General features: G+C 44.6%; 1 protein-coding gene across 3 annotated transcripts in view; it reads left to right on the plus strand.

The window, feature by feature from the left end:
* LOC138971258 (endoplasmic reticulum-Golgi intermediate compartment protein 2-like) overlaps window positions 1-14,495 on the plus strand; it is a 31,546-nt gene that overhangs the window by 4,076 nt on the left and 12,975 nt on the right. For 2 of the 3 annotated variants that reach the window (XM_070343961.1, XM_070343960.1), the window contains exons 6-7: window positions 9,208-9,303; window positions 10,142-10,200. In XM_070343961.1, coding sequence (XP_070200062.1) covers window positions 9,208-9,303; window positions 10,142-10,200 — 155 coding nt within the window. Of the gene's footprint in view, window positions 1-9,207; window positions 9,304-10,141; window positions 10,201-13,594; window positions 13,651-14,495 lie in introns of all 3 variants that reach the window. The other variant, XM_070343962.1, reaches the window with a different exon arrangement.

Here is a 14,495-nt window from a genome sequence, read left to right on the forward strand (position 1 = left end):
TGTGTGTGAGAGAGAGGGTTTGTGTGTGTGAGAGAGAGGGTTTGTGTGTGTGTGAGAGAGGGTTTGTGTGTGTGAGAGAGAGGGTTTGTGTGTGTGAGAGAGAGAGGGTTTGTGTGTGTGAGAGAGAGAGGGTTTGTGTGTGTGAGAAAGAGGGTTTGTGTGTGTGAGAGAGAGAGGGTTTGTGTGTGTGAGAGAGAGAGGGTTTGTGTGTGTGAGAGAGAGGGTTTGTGTGTGTGAGAGAGAGGGTTTGTGTGTGTGAGAGAGAGGGTTTGTGTGTGTGAGAGAGAGGGTTTGTGTGTGAGAGAGAGAGGGTTTGTGTGTGTGAGAGAGAGGGTTTGTGTGTGTGAGAGAGAGGGTTTGTGTGTGTGAGAGAGGGTTTGTGTGTGTGAGAGAGAGGGTTTGTGTGTGTGAGAGAGAGAGGGTTTGTGTGTGTGAGAGAGAGGGTTTGTGTGTGTGAGAGAGGGTTTGTGTGTGTGAGAGAGAGGGTTTGTGTGTGTGAGAGAGAGAGGGTTTGTGTGTGTGAGAGAGAGAGGGTTTGTGTGTGACAGAGAGAGGGTTTGTGTGTGTGAGAGAGAGGGTTTGTGTGTGTGAGAGAGAGGGTTTGTGTGTGAGAAAGAGGGTTTGTGTGTGTGAGAGAGAGAGGGTTTGTGTGTGTGAGAGAGAGGGTTTGTGTGTGTGAGAGAGAGGGTTTGTGTGTGTGAGAGAGAGGGTTTGTGTGTGTGAGAGAGAGGGTTTGTGTGTGTGAGAGAGAGGGTTTGTGTGTGAGAGAGAGGGTTTGTGTGTGTGAGAGAGAGGGTTTGTGTGTGTGACAGAGAGAGGGTTTGTGTGTGTGAGAGAGAGGGTTTGTGTGTGTGAGAGAGAGGGTTTGTGTGTGTGAGAAAGAGGGTTTGTGTGTGTGAGAGAGAGAGGGTGTGTGTGAGAGAGAGGGTTTGTGTGTGAGAGAGAGGGTTTGTGTGTGTGAGAGAGAGGGTTTGTGTGTGTGAGAGAGAGGGTTTGTGTGTGTGAGAGAGAGGGTTTGTGTGTGTGAGAGAGAGGGTTTGTGTGTGAGAGAGAGGGTTTGTGTGTGTGAGAGAGAGGGTTTGTGTGTGTGAGAGAGAGGGTTTGTGTGTGTGAAAGAGAGGGTTTGTGTGTGTGAGAGAGAGGGTTTGTGTGTGTGAGAGAGAGGGTTTGTGTGTGTGAGAGAGAGGGTTTGTGTGTGTGAGAGAGAGAGGGTTTGTGTGTGAGAGAGAGAGAGGGTTTGTGTGTGTGAGAAAGAGGGTTTGTGTGTGTGAGAGAGAGAGGGTTTGTGTGTGTGAGAGAGAAAGGGTTTGTGTGTGTGAGAGAGAGGGTTTGTGTGTGTGAGAGAGAGGGTTTGTGTGTGTGAGAGAGAGGGTTTGTGTGTGTGAGAGAGAGGGTTTGTGTGTGTGAGAGAGGGTTTGTGTGTGTGAGAGAGAGGGTTTGTGTGTGTGAGAGAGAGAGGGTTTGTGTGTGTGAGAGAGAGAGGGTTTGTGTGTGTGAGAGAGAGGGTTTGTGTGTGTGAGAGAGAGGGTTTGTGTGTGTGAGAGAGAGGGTTTGTGTGTGTGAGAGAGAGGGTTTGTGTGTGTGAGAGAGAGGGTTTGTGTGTGTGAGAGAGAGGGTTTGTGTATGAGAGAGAGAGGGTTTGTGTGTGTGAGAGAGAGAGGGTTTGTGTGTGTGAGAGAGAGAGGGTTTGTGTGTGTGAGAGAGAGGGTTTGTGTGTGTGAGAGAGAGAGGGTTTGTGTGTGTGAGAGAGAGAGGGTTTGTCTTTGTGTGTGTGAGAGAGAGGGTTTGTCTTTGTGTGTGTGAGAGAGAGGGTTTGTGTGTGTGAGAGAGAGGGTTTGTGTGTGTGAGAGAGAGGGTTTGTGTGTGTGAGAGAGAGAGGGTTTGTGTGTGAGAGAGAGGGTTTGTGTGTGTGAGAGAGAGGGTTTGTGTGTGTGAGAGAGAGAGGGTTTGTATGTGTGAGAGAGGGTTTATGTGTGTGAGAGAGAGGGTTTGTGTGTGAGAGAGAGGGTTTGTGTGTGTGTGAGAGAGGGTTTGTGTGTGTGAGAGAGAGGGTTTGTGTGTGTGAGAGAGAGGGTTTGTGTGTGTGAGAGAGAGGGTTTGTGTGTGTGTGAGAGAGGGTTTGTGTGTGTGAGAGAGAGGGTTTGTGTGTGTGAGAGAGAGAGGGTTTGTGTGTGTGAGAGAGAGAGGGTTTGTGTGTGTGAGAAAGAGGGTTTGTGTGTGTGAGAGAGAGAGGGTTTGTGTGTGTGAGAGAGAGAGGGTTTGTGTGTGTGAGAGAGAGGGTTTGTGTGTGTGAGAGAGAGGGTTTGTGTGTGTGAGAGAGAGGGTTTGTGTGTGTGAGAGAGAGGGTTTGTGTGTGAGAGAGAGAGGGTTTGTGTGTGTGAGAGAGAGGGTTTGTGTGTGTGAGAGAGAGGGTTTGTGTGTGTGAGAGAGGGTTTGTGTGTGTGAGAGAGAGGGTTTGTGTGTGTGAGAGAGAGAGGGTTTGTGTGTGTGAGAGAGAGGGTTTGTGTGTGTGAGAGAGGGTTTGTGTGTGTGAGAGAGAGGGTTTGTGTGTGTGTGAGAGAGAGGGTTTGTGTGTGTGAGAGAGAGAGGGTTTGTGTGTGAGAGAGAGAGGGTTTGTGTGTGTGAGAGAGAGGGTTTGTGTGTGTGAGAGAGAGGGTTTGTGTGTGAGAAAGAGGGTTTGTGTGTGTGAGAGAGAGAGGGTTTGTGTGTGTGAGAGAGAGGGTTTGTGTGTGTGAGAGAGAGGGTTTGTGTGTGTGAGAGAGAGGGTTTGTGTGTGTGAGAGAGAGGGTTTGTGTGTGTGAGAGAGAGGGTTTGTGTGTGAGAGAGAGGGTTTGTGTGTGTGAGAGAGAGGGTTTGTGTGTGTGACAGAGAGAGGGTTTGTGTGTGTGAGAGAGAGGGTTTGTGTGTGTGAGAGAGAGGGTTTGTGTGTGTGAGAAAGAGGGTTTGTGTGTGTGAGAGAGAGAGGGTGTGTGTGAGAGAGAGGGTTTGTGTGTGAGAGAGAGGGTTTGTGTGTGTGAGAGAGAGGGTTTGTGTGTGTGAGAGAGAGGGTTTGTGTGTGTGAGAGAGAGGGTTTGTGTGTGTGAGAGAGAGGGTTTGTGTGTGAGAGAGAGGGTTTGTGTGTGTGAGAGAGAGGGTTTGTGTGTGTGAGAGAGAGGGTTTGTGTGTGTGAAAGAGAGGGTTTGTGTGTGTGAGAGAGAGGGTTTGTGTGTGTGAGAGAGAGGGTTTGTGTGTGTGTGAGAGAGAGGGTTTGTGTGTGTGAGAGAGAGAGGGTTTGTGTGTGAGAGAGAGAGAGGGTTTGTGTGTGTGAGAAAGAGGGTTTGTGTGTGTGAGAGAGAGAGGGTTTGTGTGTGTGAGAGAGAAAGGGTTTGTGTGTGTGAGAGAGAGGGTTTGTGTGTGTGAGAGAGAGGGTTTGTGTGTGTGAGAGAGAGGGTTTGTGTGTGTGAGAGAGAGGGTTTGTGTGTGTGAGAGAGGGTTTGTGTGTGTGAGAGAGAGGGTTTGTGTGTGTGAGAGAGAGAGGGTTTGTGTGTGTGAGAGAGAGAGGGTTTGTGTGTGTGAGAGAGAGGGTTTGTGTGTGTGAGAGAGAGGGTTTGTGTGTGTGAGAGAGAGGGTTTGTGTGTGTGAGAGAGAGGGTTTGTGTGTGTGAGAGAGAGGGTTTGTGTGTGTGAGAGAGAGGGTTTGTGTATGAGAGAGAGAGGGTTTGTGTGTGTGAGAGAGAGAGGGTTTGTGTGTGTGAGAGAGAGAGGGTTTGTGTGTGTGAGAGAGAGGGTTTGTGTGTGTGAGAGAGAGAGGGTTTGTGTGTGTGAGAGAGAGAGGGTTTGTCTTTGTGTGTGTGAGAGAGAGGGTTTGTCTTTGTGTGTGTGAGAGAGAGGGTTTGTGTGTGTGAGAGAGAGGGTTTGTGTGTGTGTGAGAGAGAGGGTTTGTGTGTGTGAGAGAGAGAGGGTTTGTGTGTGAGAGAGAGGGTTTGTGTGTGTGAGAGAGAGGGTTTGTGTGTGTGAGAGAGAGAGGGTTTGTATGTGTGAGAGAGGGTTTATGTGTGTGAGAGAGAGGGTTTGTGTGTGAGAGAGAGGGTTTGTGTGTGTGAGAGAGAGAGGGTTTGTGTGTGTGAGAGAGAGGGTTTGTGTGTGTGAGAGAGAGGGTTTGTGTGTGTGAGAAAGAGGGTTTGTGTGTGAGAGAGAGAGGGTTTGTGTGTGTGAGAGAGAGGGTTTGTGTGTGTGAGAGAGAGGGTTTGTGTGTGTGAGAGAGAGGGTTTGTGTGTGTGAGAGAGAGGGTTTGTGTGTGTGAGAGAGAGAGGGTTTGTGTGTGTGAGAGAGTGGGTTTGTGTGTGTGAGAGAGAGGGTTTGTGTGTGTGAGAGAGACGGTTTGTGTGTGTGAGAGAGAGGGTTTGTGTGTGTGAGAGAGACGGTTTGTGTGTGTGAGAGAGAGGGTTTGTGTGTGTGAGAGAGAGAGGGTTTGTGTGTGTGAGAGAGAGGGTTTGTGTGTGAGAGAGAGAGGGTTTGTGTGTGTGAGAGAGAGGGTTTGTGTGTGTGAGAGAGAGGGTTTGTGTGTGAGAGAGAGTGGGTTTGTGTGTGTGAGAGAGAGGTTTGTGTGTGTGAGAGATGGTTTGTGTGTGTGAGAGAGAGGGTTTGTGTGTGTGTGAGAGAGAGGGTTTGTGTGTGTGAGAGAGACGGTTTGTGTGTGTGAGAGAGAGGGTTTGTGTGTGTGAGAGAGAGGGTTTGTGTGTGTGAGAGAGAGGGTTTGTGTGTGTGAGAGAGAGGGTTTGTGTGTGTGAGAGAGAGGGTTTGTGTGTGTGAGAGAGAGGGTTTGTGTGTGTGAGAGAGAGGGTTTGTGTGTGTGAGAGAGAGGGTTTGTGTGTGTGAGAGAGGGTTTGTGTGTGTGAGAGAGAGGGTTTGTGTGTGTGAGAGAGAGAGGGTTTGTGTGTGTGAGAGAGAGAGGGTTTGTGTGTGTGAGAGAGAGGGTTTGTGTGTGTGAGAGAGAGGGTTTGTGTGTGTGAGAGAGAGGGTTTGTGTGTGTGAGAGAGAGGTTTTGTGTGTGAGAGAGAGAGGGTTTGTGTGTGTGAGAGAGAGGGTTTGTGTGTGTGAGAGAGAGGGTTTGTGTGTGAGAGAGAGAGGGTTTGTGTGTGTGAGAGAGAGGGTTTGTGTGTGTGAGAGAGGGTTTGTGTGTGTGAGAGAGAGGGTTTGTGTGTGTGAGAGAGAGAGGGTTTGTGTGTGTGAGAGAGAGAGGGTTTGTGTGTGTGAGAGAGAGGGTTTGTGTGTGTGAGAGAGAGGGTTTGTGTGTGTGAGAGAGAGGGTTTGTGTGTGTGAGAGAGAGGGTTTGTGTGTGTGAGAGAGAGGGTTTGTGTGTGTGAGAGAGAGGGTTTGTGTGTGAGAGAGAGAGGGTTTGTGTGTGTGAGAGAGAGAGGGTTTGTGTGTGTGAGAGAGAGGGTTTGTGTGTGTGAGAGAGAGAGGGTTTGTGTGTGTGAGAGAGAGAGGGTTTGTGTGTGTGAGAGAGAGGGTTTGTGTGTGTGAGAGAGAGAGGGTTTGTGTGTGTGAGAGAGAGAGGGTTTGTCTTTGTGTGTGTGAGAGAGAGGGTTTGTCTTTGTGTGTGTGAGAGAGAGGGTTTGTGTGTGTGAGAGAGAGGGTTTGTATGTGTGAGAGAGAGGGTTTGTGTGTGTGAGAGAGAGAGGGTTTGTGTGTGAGAGAGAGGGTTTGTGTGTGTGAGAGAGAGGGTTTGTGTGTGTGAGAGAGAGAGGGTTTGTATGTGTGAGAGAGGGTTTATGTGTGTGAGAGAGAGGGTTTGTGTGTGAGAGAGAGGGTTTGTGTGTGTGAGAGAGAGAGAGGGTTTGTGTGTGTGAGAGAGAGGGTTTGTGTGTGTGAGAGAGAGGGTTTGTGTGTGTGAGAAAGAGGGTTTGTGTGTGAGAGAGAGAGGGTTTGTGTGTGTGAGAGAGAGGGTTTGTGTGTGTGAGAGAGAGGGTTTGTGTGTGTGAGAGAGAGGGTTTGTGTGTGTGAGAGAGAGAGGGTTTGTGTGTGTGAGAGAGAGGGTTTGTGTGTGTGAGAGAGAGAGGGTTTGTGTGTGTGAGAGAGTGGGTTTGTGTGTGTGAGAGAGAGGGTTTGTGTGTGTGAGAGAGAGGGTTTGTGTGTGTGAGAGAGAGGGTTTGTATGTGTGAGAGAGAGGGTTTGTATGTGTGAGAGAGAGGGTTTATGTTTGTGAGAGAGAGGGTTTGTGTGTGTGAGAGAGAGGGTTTGTGTGTGTGAGAGAGAAAGAGGGTTTGTGTGTGTGAGAGAGAGGGTTTGTGTGTGTGTGAGAGAGAGGGTTTGTGTGTGTGTGAGAGAGAGGGTTTGTATGTGTGAGAGAGAGGCTTTGTGTGTGTGAGAGAGAAGGTTTGTGTGTGTGAGAGAGAGGGTTTGTGTGTGTGAGAGAGAGGGTTTGTATGTGTGAGAGAGAGGGTTTGTGTGTGTGAGAGAGAGGGTTTGTGTGTGTGAGAGAGAGAGGGTTTGTGTGTATGAGAGAGAGGGTTTGTATGTGTGAGAGAGAGGGTTTGTGTGTGTGAGAGAGAGAGGGTTTGTGTGTGAGAGAGAGAGGGTTTGTGTGTGTGAGAGAGAGAGGGTTTGTGTGTGTGAGAGAGAGGGTTTGTGTGTGTGAGAGAGAGGGTTATTGTGTGTGTGAGAGAGTGTCTGTGTGTCAGAGAGAGAAAGTGTGTGTGTGTGTGTGTGTTTTAAGAAATGGATACTGTGTGTGTGTGTATAAGTGAGAGAGATGATGTGTGTGTGCCATCTAGTGTTTATAGATGGTCTTCTGTCATTCAGTGCATAGATTTTTTTTTTAATAGAAATAAAATATCTTTACAGAGTTAAGCGAGGCTGGGCAAGAGTTTTGCGGTGACAAGTAAAACATTTTTATTTATTAATTTAAAAACAATTGTTTTGAAAATATCTGTTTGGAGTTGTGCTGTGTCTGCATATTGATAGAGTTTCCTCTGTAGCTCGACAGCAATAACAGGTACTCATGCATGGCTTGCTACAGAAAACTGATATCCCAGAAACAACAATGGGATACAGAAACTAATTGCACAACATCCTCCTATCAGCTATCGAGCAAATCACTAGGTGACAGAAACACACCTTGCAATTATGTGTGCAATTTGCAACCATATGCACGCACTAAGAGTTAACAAAACAGAAATGAGTGCACCAGCTGGCGTCACGATATTAAACCCTCAACTCGTTTCCATGGCAATGGTGCAGCTTTGTCAACATGACGCTACCACAATAGATGGGGAAAATTGATCTGCTCATCAGAGAGAGCTATTACATGAATCTACTATATATCTATACATATAAATAAAAGAGAGTGTCTGTCTGTCTGTGTGTGTGTGTGTGTGTCTGTCTGTCTGTGGTCGCCATACCTCAGAGATGGCAAAAGATAAGCACAAGATATTTTGCATGCACACTGCCTGGACCCACAAATGTGCACCTGGGTTTTAGTTTCTCCAGACATTGTTTCCTTCCTCGGACAATTACCCTCCCCATCTATCAATACAGTCTATATAGTGTAAGGGAGGTAAGTCATGCTTTGTCACCCACGGAAGGGAGGTAACTCTCATCAAACCAGTATACCGTGTCATTCTCAAGGGTTACCCCCCGCCCGCTATCATCCCGGCGCCCCCCCCCCCCCCCCCACACACACACTAACCCTGCCCCCTGCTCCCCCTCCCTGCCTTCCAGATCATCGCGAATAATGTTTACGAAACGATCGCCTCAGTGAAAGATCACGAGAATTTACAGATTTCTCTCCCCTGTTCAAAAAGGTATGACGCACTCACTCATGAGGTATGCGTGCTTTGATCAGACGGTAACTACAGTGGGTGTGAGAAGGGGTAAACAAATCACGAAGAACACGTTGAACCAAATAGAAACTTGCCTTGCCTATACATCCAAATGTATGAGCTCACACTGTCATTTTTCTTATCCACATTGGAATAAGATTCGAGAGGTTTCTGAGAGAGGGGAGAGCAGAAACACCCGTGCGAAGCCGGGCCTGACTGCTAGTATATATATATAAGAATGGATGTAAGTGTGTGTGTGTGTCTGTGGTCGCCATACGCCTGAGATGGCAAGAGGCAGGAACAAGATAGTGTGCAGGAACACTGCCTAAGAGTCGCAGGTTTTTGTTTCTTGATTAATTGTTTCCTTTCTCAGATTATGGACCTCCCCTTTATTGAATACAGCCTATATAGTGCAAAGCCAGTTCAATGCCTAGCGTTCACCTGTAGCAAGCACATAATGCGCGTGATATTAGAGACTCTGTATGGCTCCTATGAGGGGAAGAAATGAAGAAAGAACAAGAGGCGAAGCCTTCAAGGCTCACGTAAGAAATCGACAAACAGTAACACAAACTCAATCACTCCGTCACACATACACACACACACACACACACACACACACACACACACACACACACACACACACACACACACAGTAAGCATAGGTGAAACTGTGCAAGAAAGCGAGACCCTCGATCTGCCAAGTAGTCTCGGCCCGCTCACAATAACAATGACCGAGACTTTCAGTAACTCCTTTCTCCTTTGCGTGACGTCTAACCCTCTTACGTCATAATGTGACGTCTTCAAATAGTTTCTATCACACACGTCAAACACTTTTGACCGAGACGTAATCTTTATGCGAGCTTTATCCATAGACTCGGAAATGTTAAAGTTTCTATCACACACACACGCACGCACGCACAGACAGACAAAGTTTATCATCGCATAGGCTACACTTACGTGAGCCAAAAATGAGCTGGACAGTTCTGGAAATTTCCAGAAGCTAAGAGAGGTAACTCTTACTTTGTGTTTTTATCCAAACAAGGGAGGTAGCGCTGATAATAATTGGATAGCGAGCGTCTTAAAACGCTTTAGGTCTCCGCTTACACTCGGGCGAAGCCGGGCTTAACTGCTAGTGTGTAAATAAAAATAGACCACTACTGTTTAACCTCCCTTTTTAGGATTTTTCTTTTTAAAGACCTTGCTCTTTCCTGTTTTCGGTTAATTTTTTCTGTACACTTGAGCTCCATTTAAGACTGCCACTTCCATTTCCAAAGGGGGGTTCCCACTAAAAATCAGTTTCTTGCAGAATTTCTTTTTTGGGTCCATTTTTTGGGATTTGTTTATACATTGATCATATACTAACATATAAAATGATGAAATTGTATCTTTTTTTTTTTCTCTGTCAGGGAAGTCATGAAGACAGGTGTGCCTGATGCCTGTCGTGTCCACGGCAGTTTAGAGGTCAGCAAAGTGGCCGGAAATTACCATGTTACGGCAGGAAAGTAAGTTCATGTTAATCAAGTTCTTGTCTTTGTTTTGACATTTGTTAACAGGCATGGTATTTTCGCAACAAATTGACTGTTTTCCGGTATTTTCAAAACTTCAGAGTTCATTCTTGAGATCTAAAGATTGTACCAGATCGCATAATTTGGGGGGGGGGTTGTTTCTGGTTTGATGAAGGTAGAGAAAGAAAAGGAAAATCCATTAGAATGTTTTTCTCACAGCCAAATGTGTGGATGTGTGTATACGTGTGCCATGTCCATGGTTTATTATTTTCATACCTTCATTGTTTTCATTTCTAACATGAATCATTGTTTAAACTCCTTGAATTAGGTATACATTGTACTGTGACTTGAGTCTTCAGTTAGACTTTATTTTAACAGCATTCTGTAAACCTCAACCATATATGATAAGCTTCTGTATACACCATGCAGTCTTTCACAAGCAAACCCTTTCTGGTGATGCATTGTCACACATTAGCTTTTTATGTAGGGGTACAATTTCCCATTCATTTCAAAGTTCTAGGACTCGGTCTCAAGATTCATGCAAATCCGTTTAGAAAATAGTGGGGTATATGATGGCATTTAGGCAATGTCTGACATGTAGACATCCATAAAAGTGAGAGCAAAAAAAGAGGGATGTGCCTACTTTTCAGAGCTGGCTTTGACTAACAAAAAACCCAACAACCCACCTTCAGCTTCAGCTAGTGTGTTAGTTGTCCCTGGGACCCCACTGGGGGCCTTCGGCAGCTCACAGGCCCCCCCCCCCCCCCCCCCTTCTTGACCTACCTCTTTTCTTTCTGTGAAAATGTCGATTTAAGAATCCCATGTCTGATTATAGGTCAGTACCTGTGATACCCAAGGGACACGCCCACATTGCCTTTATGATAGAACCCAGCGGTAAGCACAAACTGCTGACTAACTTACCCGTTAGACTGACTAACCCCTGCACGTCTCTTGTTCATACCGTTTCTTGTGCAACCTGCTCTCAAACATCATATGCTCAATGTTTGTAAAGATTTTAGTCAAGCAGTATGTAAGAAATGTTAAGTCCTTTGTACTGGAAACTTGCATTCTCCCAGTAAGGTCATATATTGTACTACGTTGCAAGCCCCTGGAGCAATTGTTTGATTAGTGCTTTTGTGAACAAGAAACAATTAACAAGTGGCTCTATCCCATCTCCCCCCTTTCCCCGTCGCGATATAACCTTGAACGGTTGAAAACGATGTTAAACACCAAATAAAGAAAGAAAGAACATCGTATGCTTCATAAAATAGTCTGAATGGAGAAGGAGTCTAAACTGAAAGAAAATTTGCTAATCTGAATAAAATATCTGGAAAAAAGAAAAGATGGTGAAAAAAGTAATAAAATGAAAACGTACGTCTTGCTTGGTTTTAAAAATAATCCTTTTTGAAGTATATGTGAAAGTTGATTGTTGAAAGCAGGTTTCACTGTGTTAGTTGCTTGCTTTTTGTGCATGATTACGCTAGGTGTTTTGTAGACGGGTATTAACTATAAGGCAAGAATAAGAATCCCAACAAATATACCTGTCACTTGCTTTTGGCACCGGTCAGCAGTTGCTTTATTTTGATACCAACAAAAAGTCAAAGCACTTAAAGTCAATAGGACTGACCAGGTTTCTTTTCCGGGACTTTCAAATAAAAACTGTAAAAATACTGGAAATAGTGGGTTAATTAACACAAACACTGTAACCATTGTGTGTAACAATTGGTTCCAGACTATGTGAAAAGCATCCTATAACTGTCACACAGCTGTATACCTGTGCAGCGTACATGAACAGAACTGAATTTTTATCTGCTTTGGGACGCAGCTTTTTAAGAAAATAAAAATTAACTGAAATACTGATCCCTGTCTGTTACAGCTTCGTTCATGCTTCATGTTTGTATTGTGCTTACTACTCACCATGAAATGAAATACCCAATCAAAATATTGAGCTAATAAGTAACCAGCATGTTGCAGCCAATTAGAATAGTGTACGGCAAAGCAACCAGTATGAAACAGCCAAAAGCTTGCTTTAATTGCTAATTAACCAGCTGCAGCATGAAACAGTTGTTTGTTCGTTCATGGGCTGAAACTCCCACGGCTTTTACGTGTATGACCGTTTTTACCCCGCCATTTAGGCAGCCATACGCCGCTTTCGGAGGAAGCATGCGGGGTATTTTCGTGTTTCTATAACCCACCGAACTCTGACATGGATTACAGGATCTTTTTCGTGCGCACTTGGTCTTGTGCTTGCGTGTACACACGGGGGTGTTCGGACACCGAGGAGAGTCTGCACACAAAGTTGACTCTGAGAAATAAATCTCTCGCCGAACGTGGGGACGAACTCACGCTGACAGCGGCCAACTGGATACAAATCCAGCGCGCTACTGACAGAGCTACATCCCCGCCCGCATGAAACAGTAAAAAGTTTGCACCTATTTTTGACTGACCTGAGTAATCAGGAGAGCCTTGGTGATGAGCAGTGTGAGGCCGCCTGGCCATAAACGAAAACTTAATGTTGAGGTTTTCTCGGATATTTTTTTAAGTTAGATTTCCTTGAAATTTCACACAATGGTAGGTTTTTCTAATCTTCAATCAAAACAACAGTTTTGTGTACAGATCTTTGTCAAATGTCAAGGTCACAGAGGAGTCAAGTTTAGGTAAAAAAAAAGAAAAATGATATTCAATGTTTTTGATGCTAGATCTTTGAAACTTTACACACTATAAGGTGTATTAATGATGACCTCTAGACGTAACCTGTTTCTGCTTGACCCTCACCAAATTTTAAGGTCACAGAGGGGTTGAGAATGACAATGATTATTTTCTTGGACATTTTTGAAGCGAGATCTCTGTAAACGTCACACACTTCCAGGGTTTTCTGATTGCTAAACATGACCCAGGTCTGGTTGATCTTGGTTACATTTCAAGGTCACAGTGGAGTCGATTTTAGGTCAGTTAGTAGGAAATTATCAGGACTGGGTGGCCGAGTGGTAACGCACTTGCGCTCGGAAGCGAGAGGTTGCGTGTTCAGGCCTGGGTCAGGCCGCAATTTTCTCCCCCCTTTCCTAACCTAGGTGGTGGGTTCAAGTGCTAGTCTTTCGGATGAGACGAAAAACCGAGGTCCCTTCGTGTACACTACATTGGGGTGTGCACGTTAAAGATCCCACGATTGACAAAAGGGTCTTTCCTGGCAAAATTGTATAGGCATAGATAAAAATGTCCATCAAATACCCGTGGGACTTGGAATAAAGTAAAAAAAATTCCATCTCACACGGCATTAAGTCTCAGGAAACATGAATACACGCATGCAGGAAAAAAAAAAAAAAATATGGGTAGCGCCGTATGTATGGCAGCTCGCTTTCCCCGGGGAGAAAGCAGCCCAAATTTCCATGAGGGTAACCTCACTGGACTGTAAATCTTATCCAATCCAATCCATTGTCTTGGCTGTTAATAGAGCGAGAGCAGCAGATGATTTGTTTCTGATTGATAATACACATGGTTAGGGTGATTCATATAAGCATTTGCTTTTCTTGTTGTGTTCTGTTTCTGTTAATCTGTGCATGAAGATATTTTTTGAATGGTGCTAATAGGAGCACATGAAAAAGGACATTAGTGCTTGCTTGAAATGTCAAAAATGTGATCTCAAAGCTGCCAGTTGTCTGAAAATATACCCTGATGTACCTCTATTGCTTAGCACTCCAGACTAACACAACATATACCTCCCTATATCATTATCAACCTTCCCTTCCTCTAGATTACACCATCTCCAGTGTATATGCCTGAGGGATTGAGTGTGAGCTTGATATCTGTAGTCAAGTAAGCTTTAAGGTGTGTTTGAGAGGGATTATTAGCATTGGTTGCAATGGTTGAGGGATGAAGGAGACAGAAGATTATCAAACTAACACGAAAAGTGCTTTGTATTACTGAACTTGTTCCATGTACCTTTGTGATTATAACCATGAACATTAGTTCAGCAGATCATCCCAAGATTCATTAACATTTTTGATTGCTTAGGCAAAAAAAAAAAAAAAGTCTGTTTACGGTATCCCGACCGACCCTATTTTTTCGCGCGACTCTAGACTTTTTTTGGCATTTGGGGGGGGGAAAAAAAAGTCTTTGTTTTTTGGCAAAATAACTTAAAAATATGTTTTTTTGGAAAAAAATAAATAAAATGAAAAAATAAAAATCCCGACCTACCGACCCTATTTTTTTTGCCTATGTTACCGTAAACAGACTATTTATTTTTTTTGGTCTTATGACAAATGACTGTACACTGTTGATTATGACACAGAGCGCTAAACATAGGAGGTCTTGGCCATGTCCATGTGTCCATGAACTTGGAGGACAGTAAGTTTTCAAGGGTGAAGTACTAGTTGTAGACGTTTCTGGTGATTTCTTGACTCCACTTGGAATTGTCTGTTTTACTGCTTACAAAGATAAAGATATGAAAGGGTAAAGCTGCTCTTGGTGGGTTGTTAGTGTTACTTTTTGTTTCTAGTGAATTCTGTGTTTTTAGTGCGAGATTCTGTCGGTTTTGCTTGATCGATTTTTGTTTTGATCCCTGTTTGCTATTTTCTTTCTCTCGGTAATATTATTTCTACTTTTTGTTCATCTTTTTTTTCTTCCTTTGTTTTAACATTTTCTTCTGCACATGAAGTTCTAGCCTGGGTTCAGTTAGCAGAGAGTTTAGTGTTTCAAAACTGACAGAGTAAAAAAAAAGTAATTTTTGATACCAAATAAAGTGGTGCCTTCTCTGGAATTGGACACCTGTATGAATTGAAATGAGATGAGGCCTAAAAAAAAAATAGGTGTGGTTACGGTAACCCGACCTACCCTATTTTTAGGGGCCGATCCTATAACTTTTTATTACATTTGTCAAAAAAACCAAAAAAAACAGTGAAAAAAACGAGTGCAAAAAACGCAATGAAAGCGAAAGCGCCCGAGTCGCACACTTATTTCCCTGTCAAGTAGGTTTAACCTTTTAACTACCAAGTTTATTGTTGTGTAGACTCCCTCAGCTCCCAAGTTATTTTGAGCAGAGACGGTCAAAAACGGGTATGCGTGTTTAAATTATTATTACTCAGTTTCTCTTTGTCAGATTGATAAAAAAAATTGGTATGTTATTGGATAGGGATCAAACTTCAAAGAGTATGTGTTCTTCTTCTTGGTGGTATGTATGTCGCAGTGTTATC

This window comes from Littorina saxatilis, linkage group LG7 (assembly GCF_037325665.1).
Source record: "Littorina saxatilis isolate snail1 linkage group LG7, US_GU_Lsax_2.0, whole genome shotgun sequence".
In the NCBI taxonomy this organism is placed as follows: Eukaryota; Metazoa; Mollusca; class Gastropoda; order Littorinimorpha; family Littorinidae; genus Littorina; species Littorina saxatilis.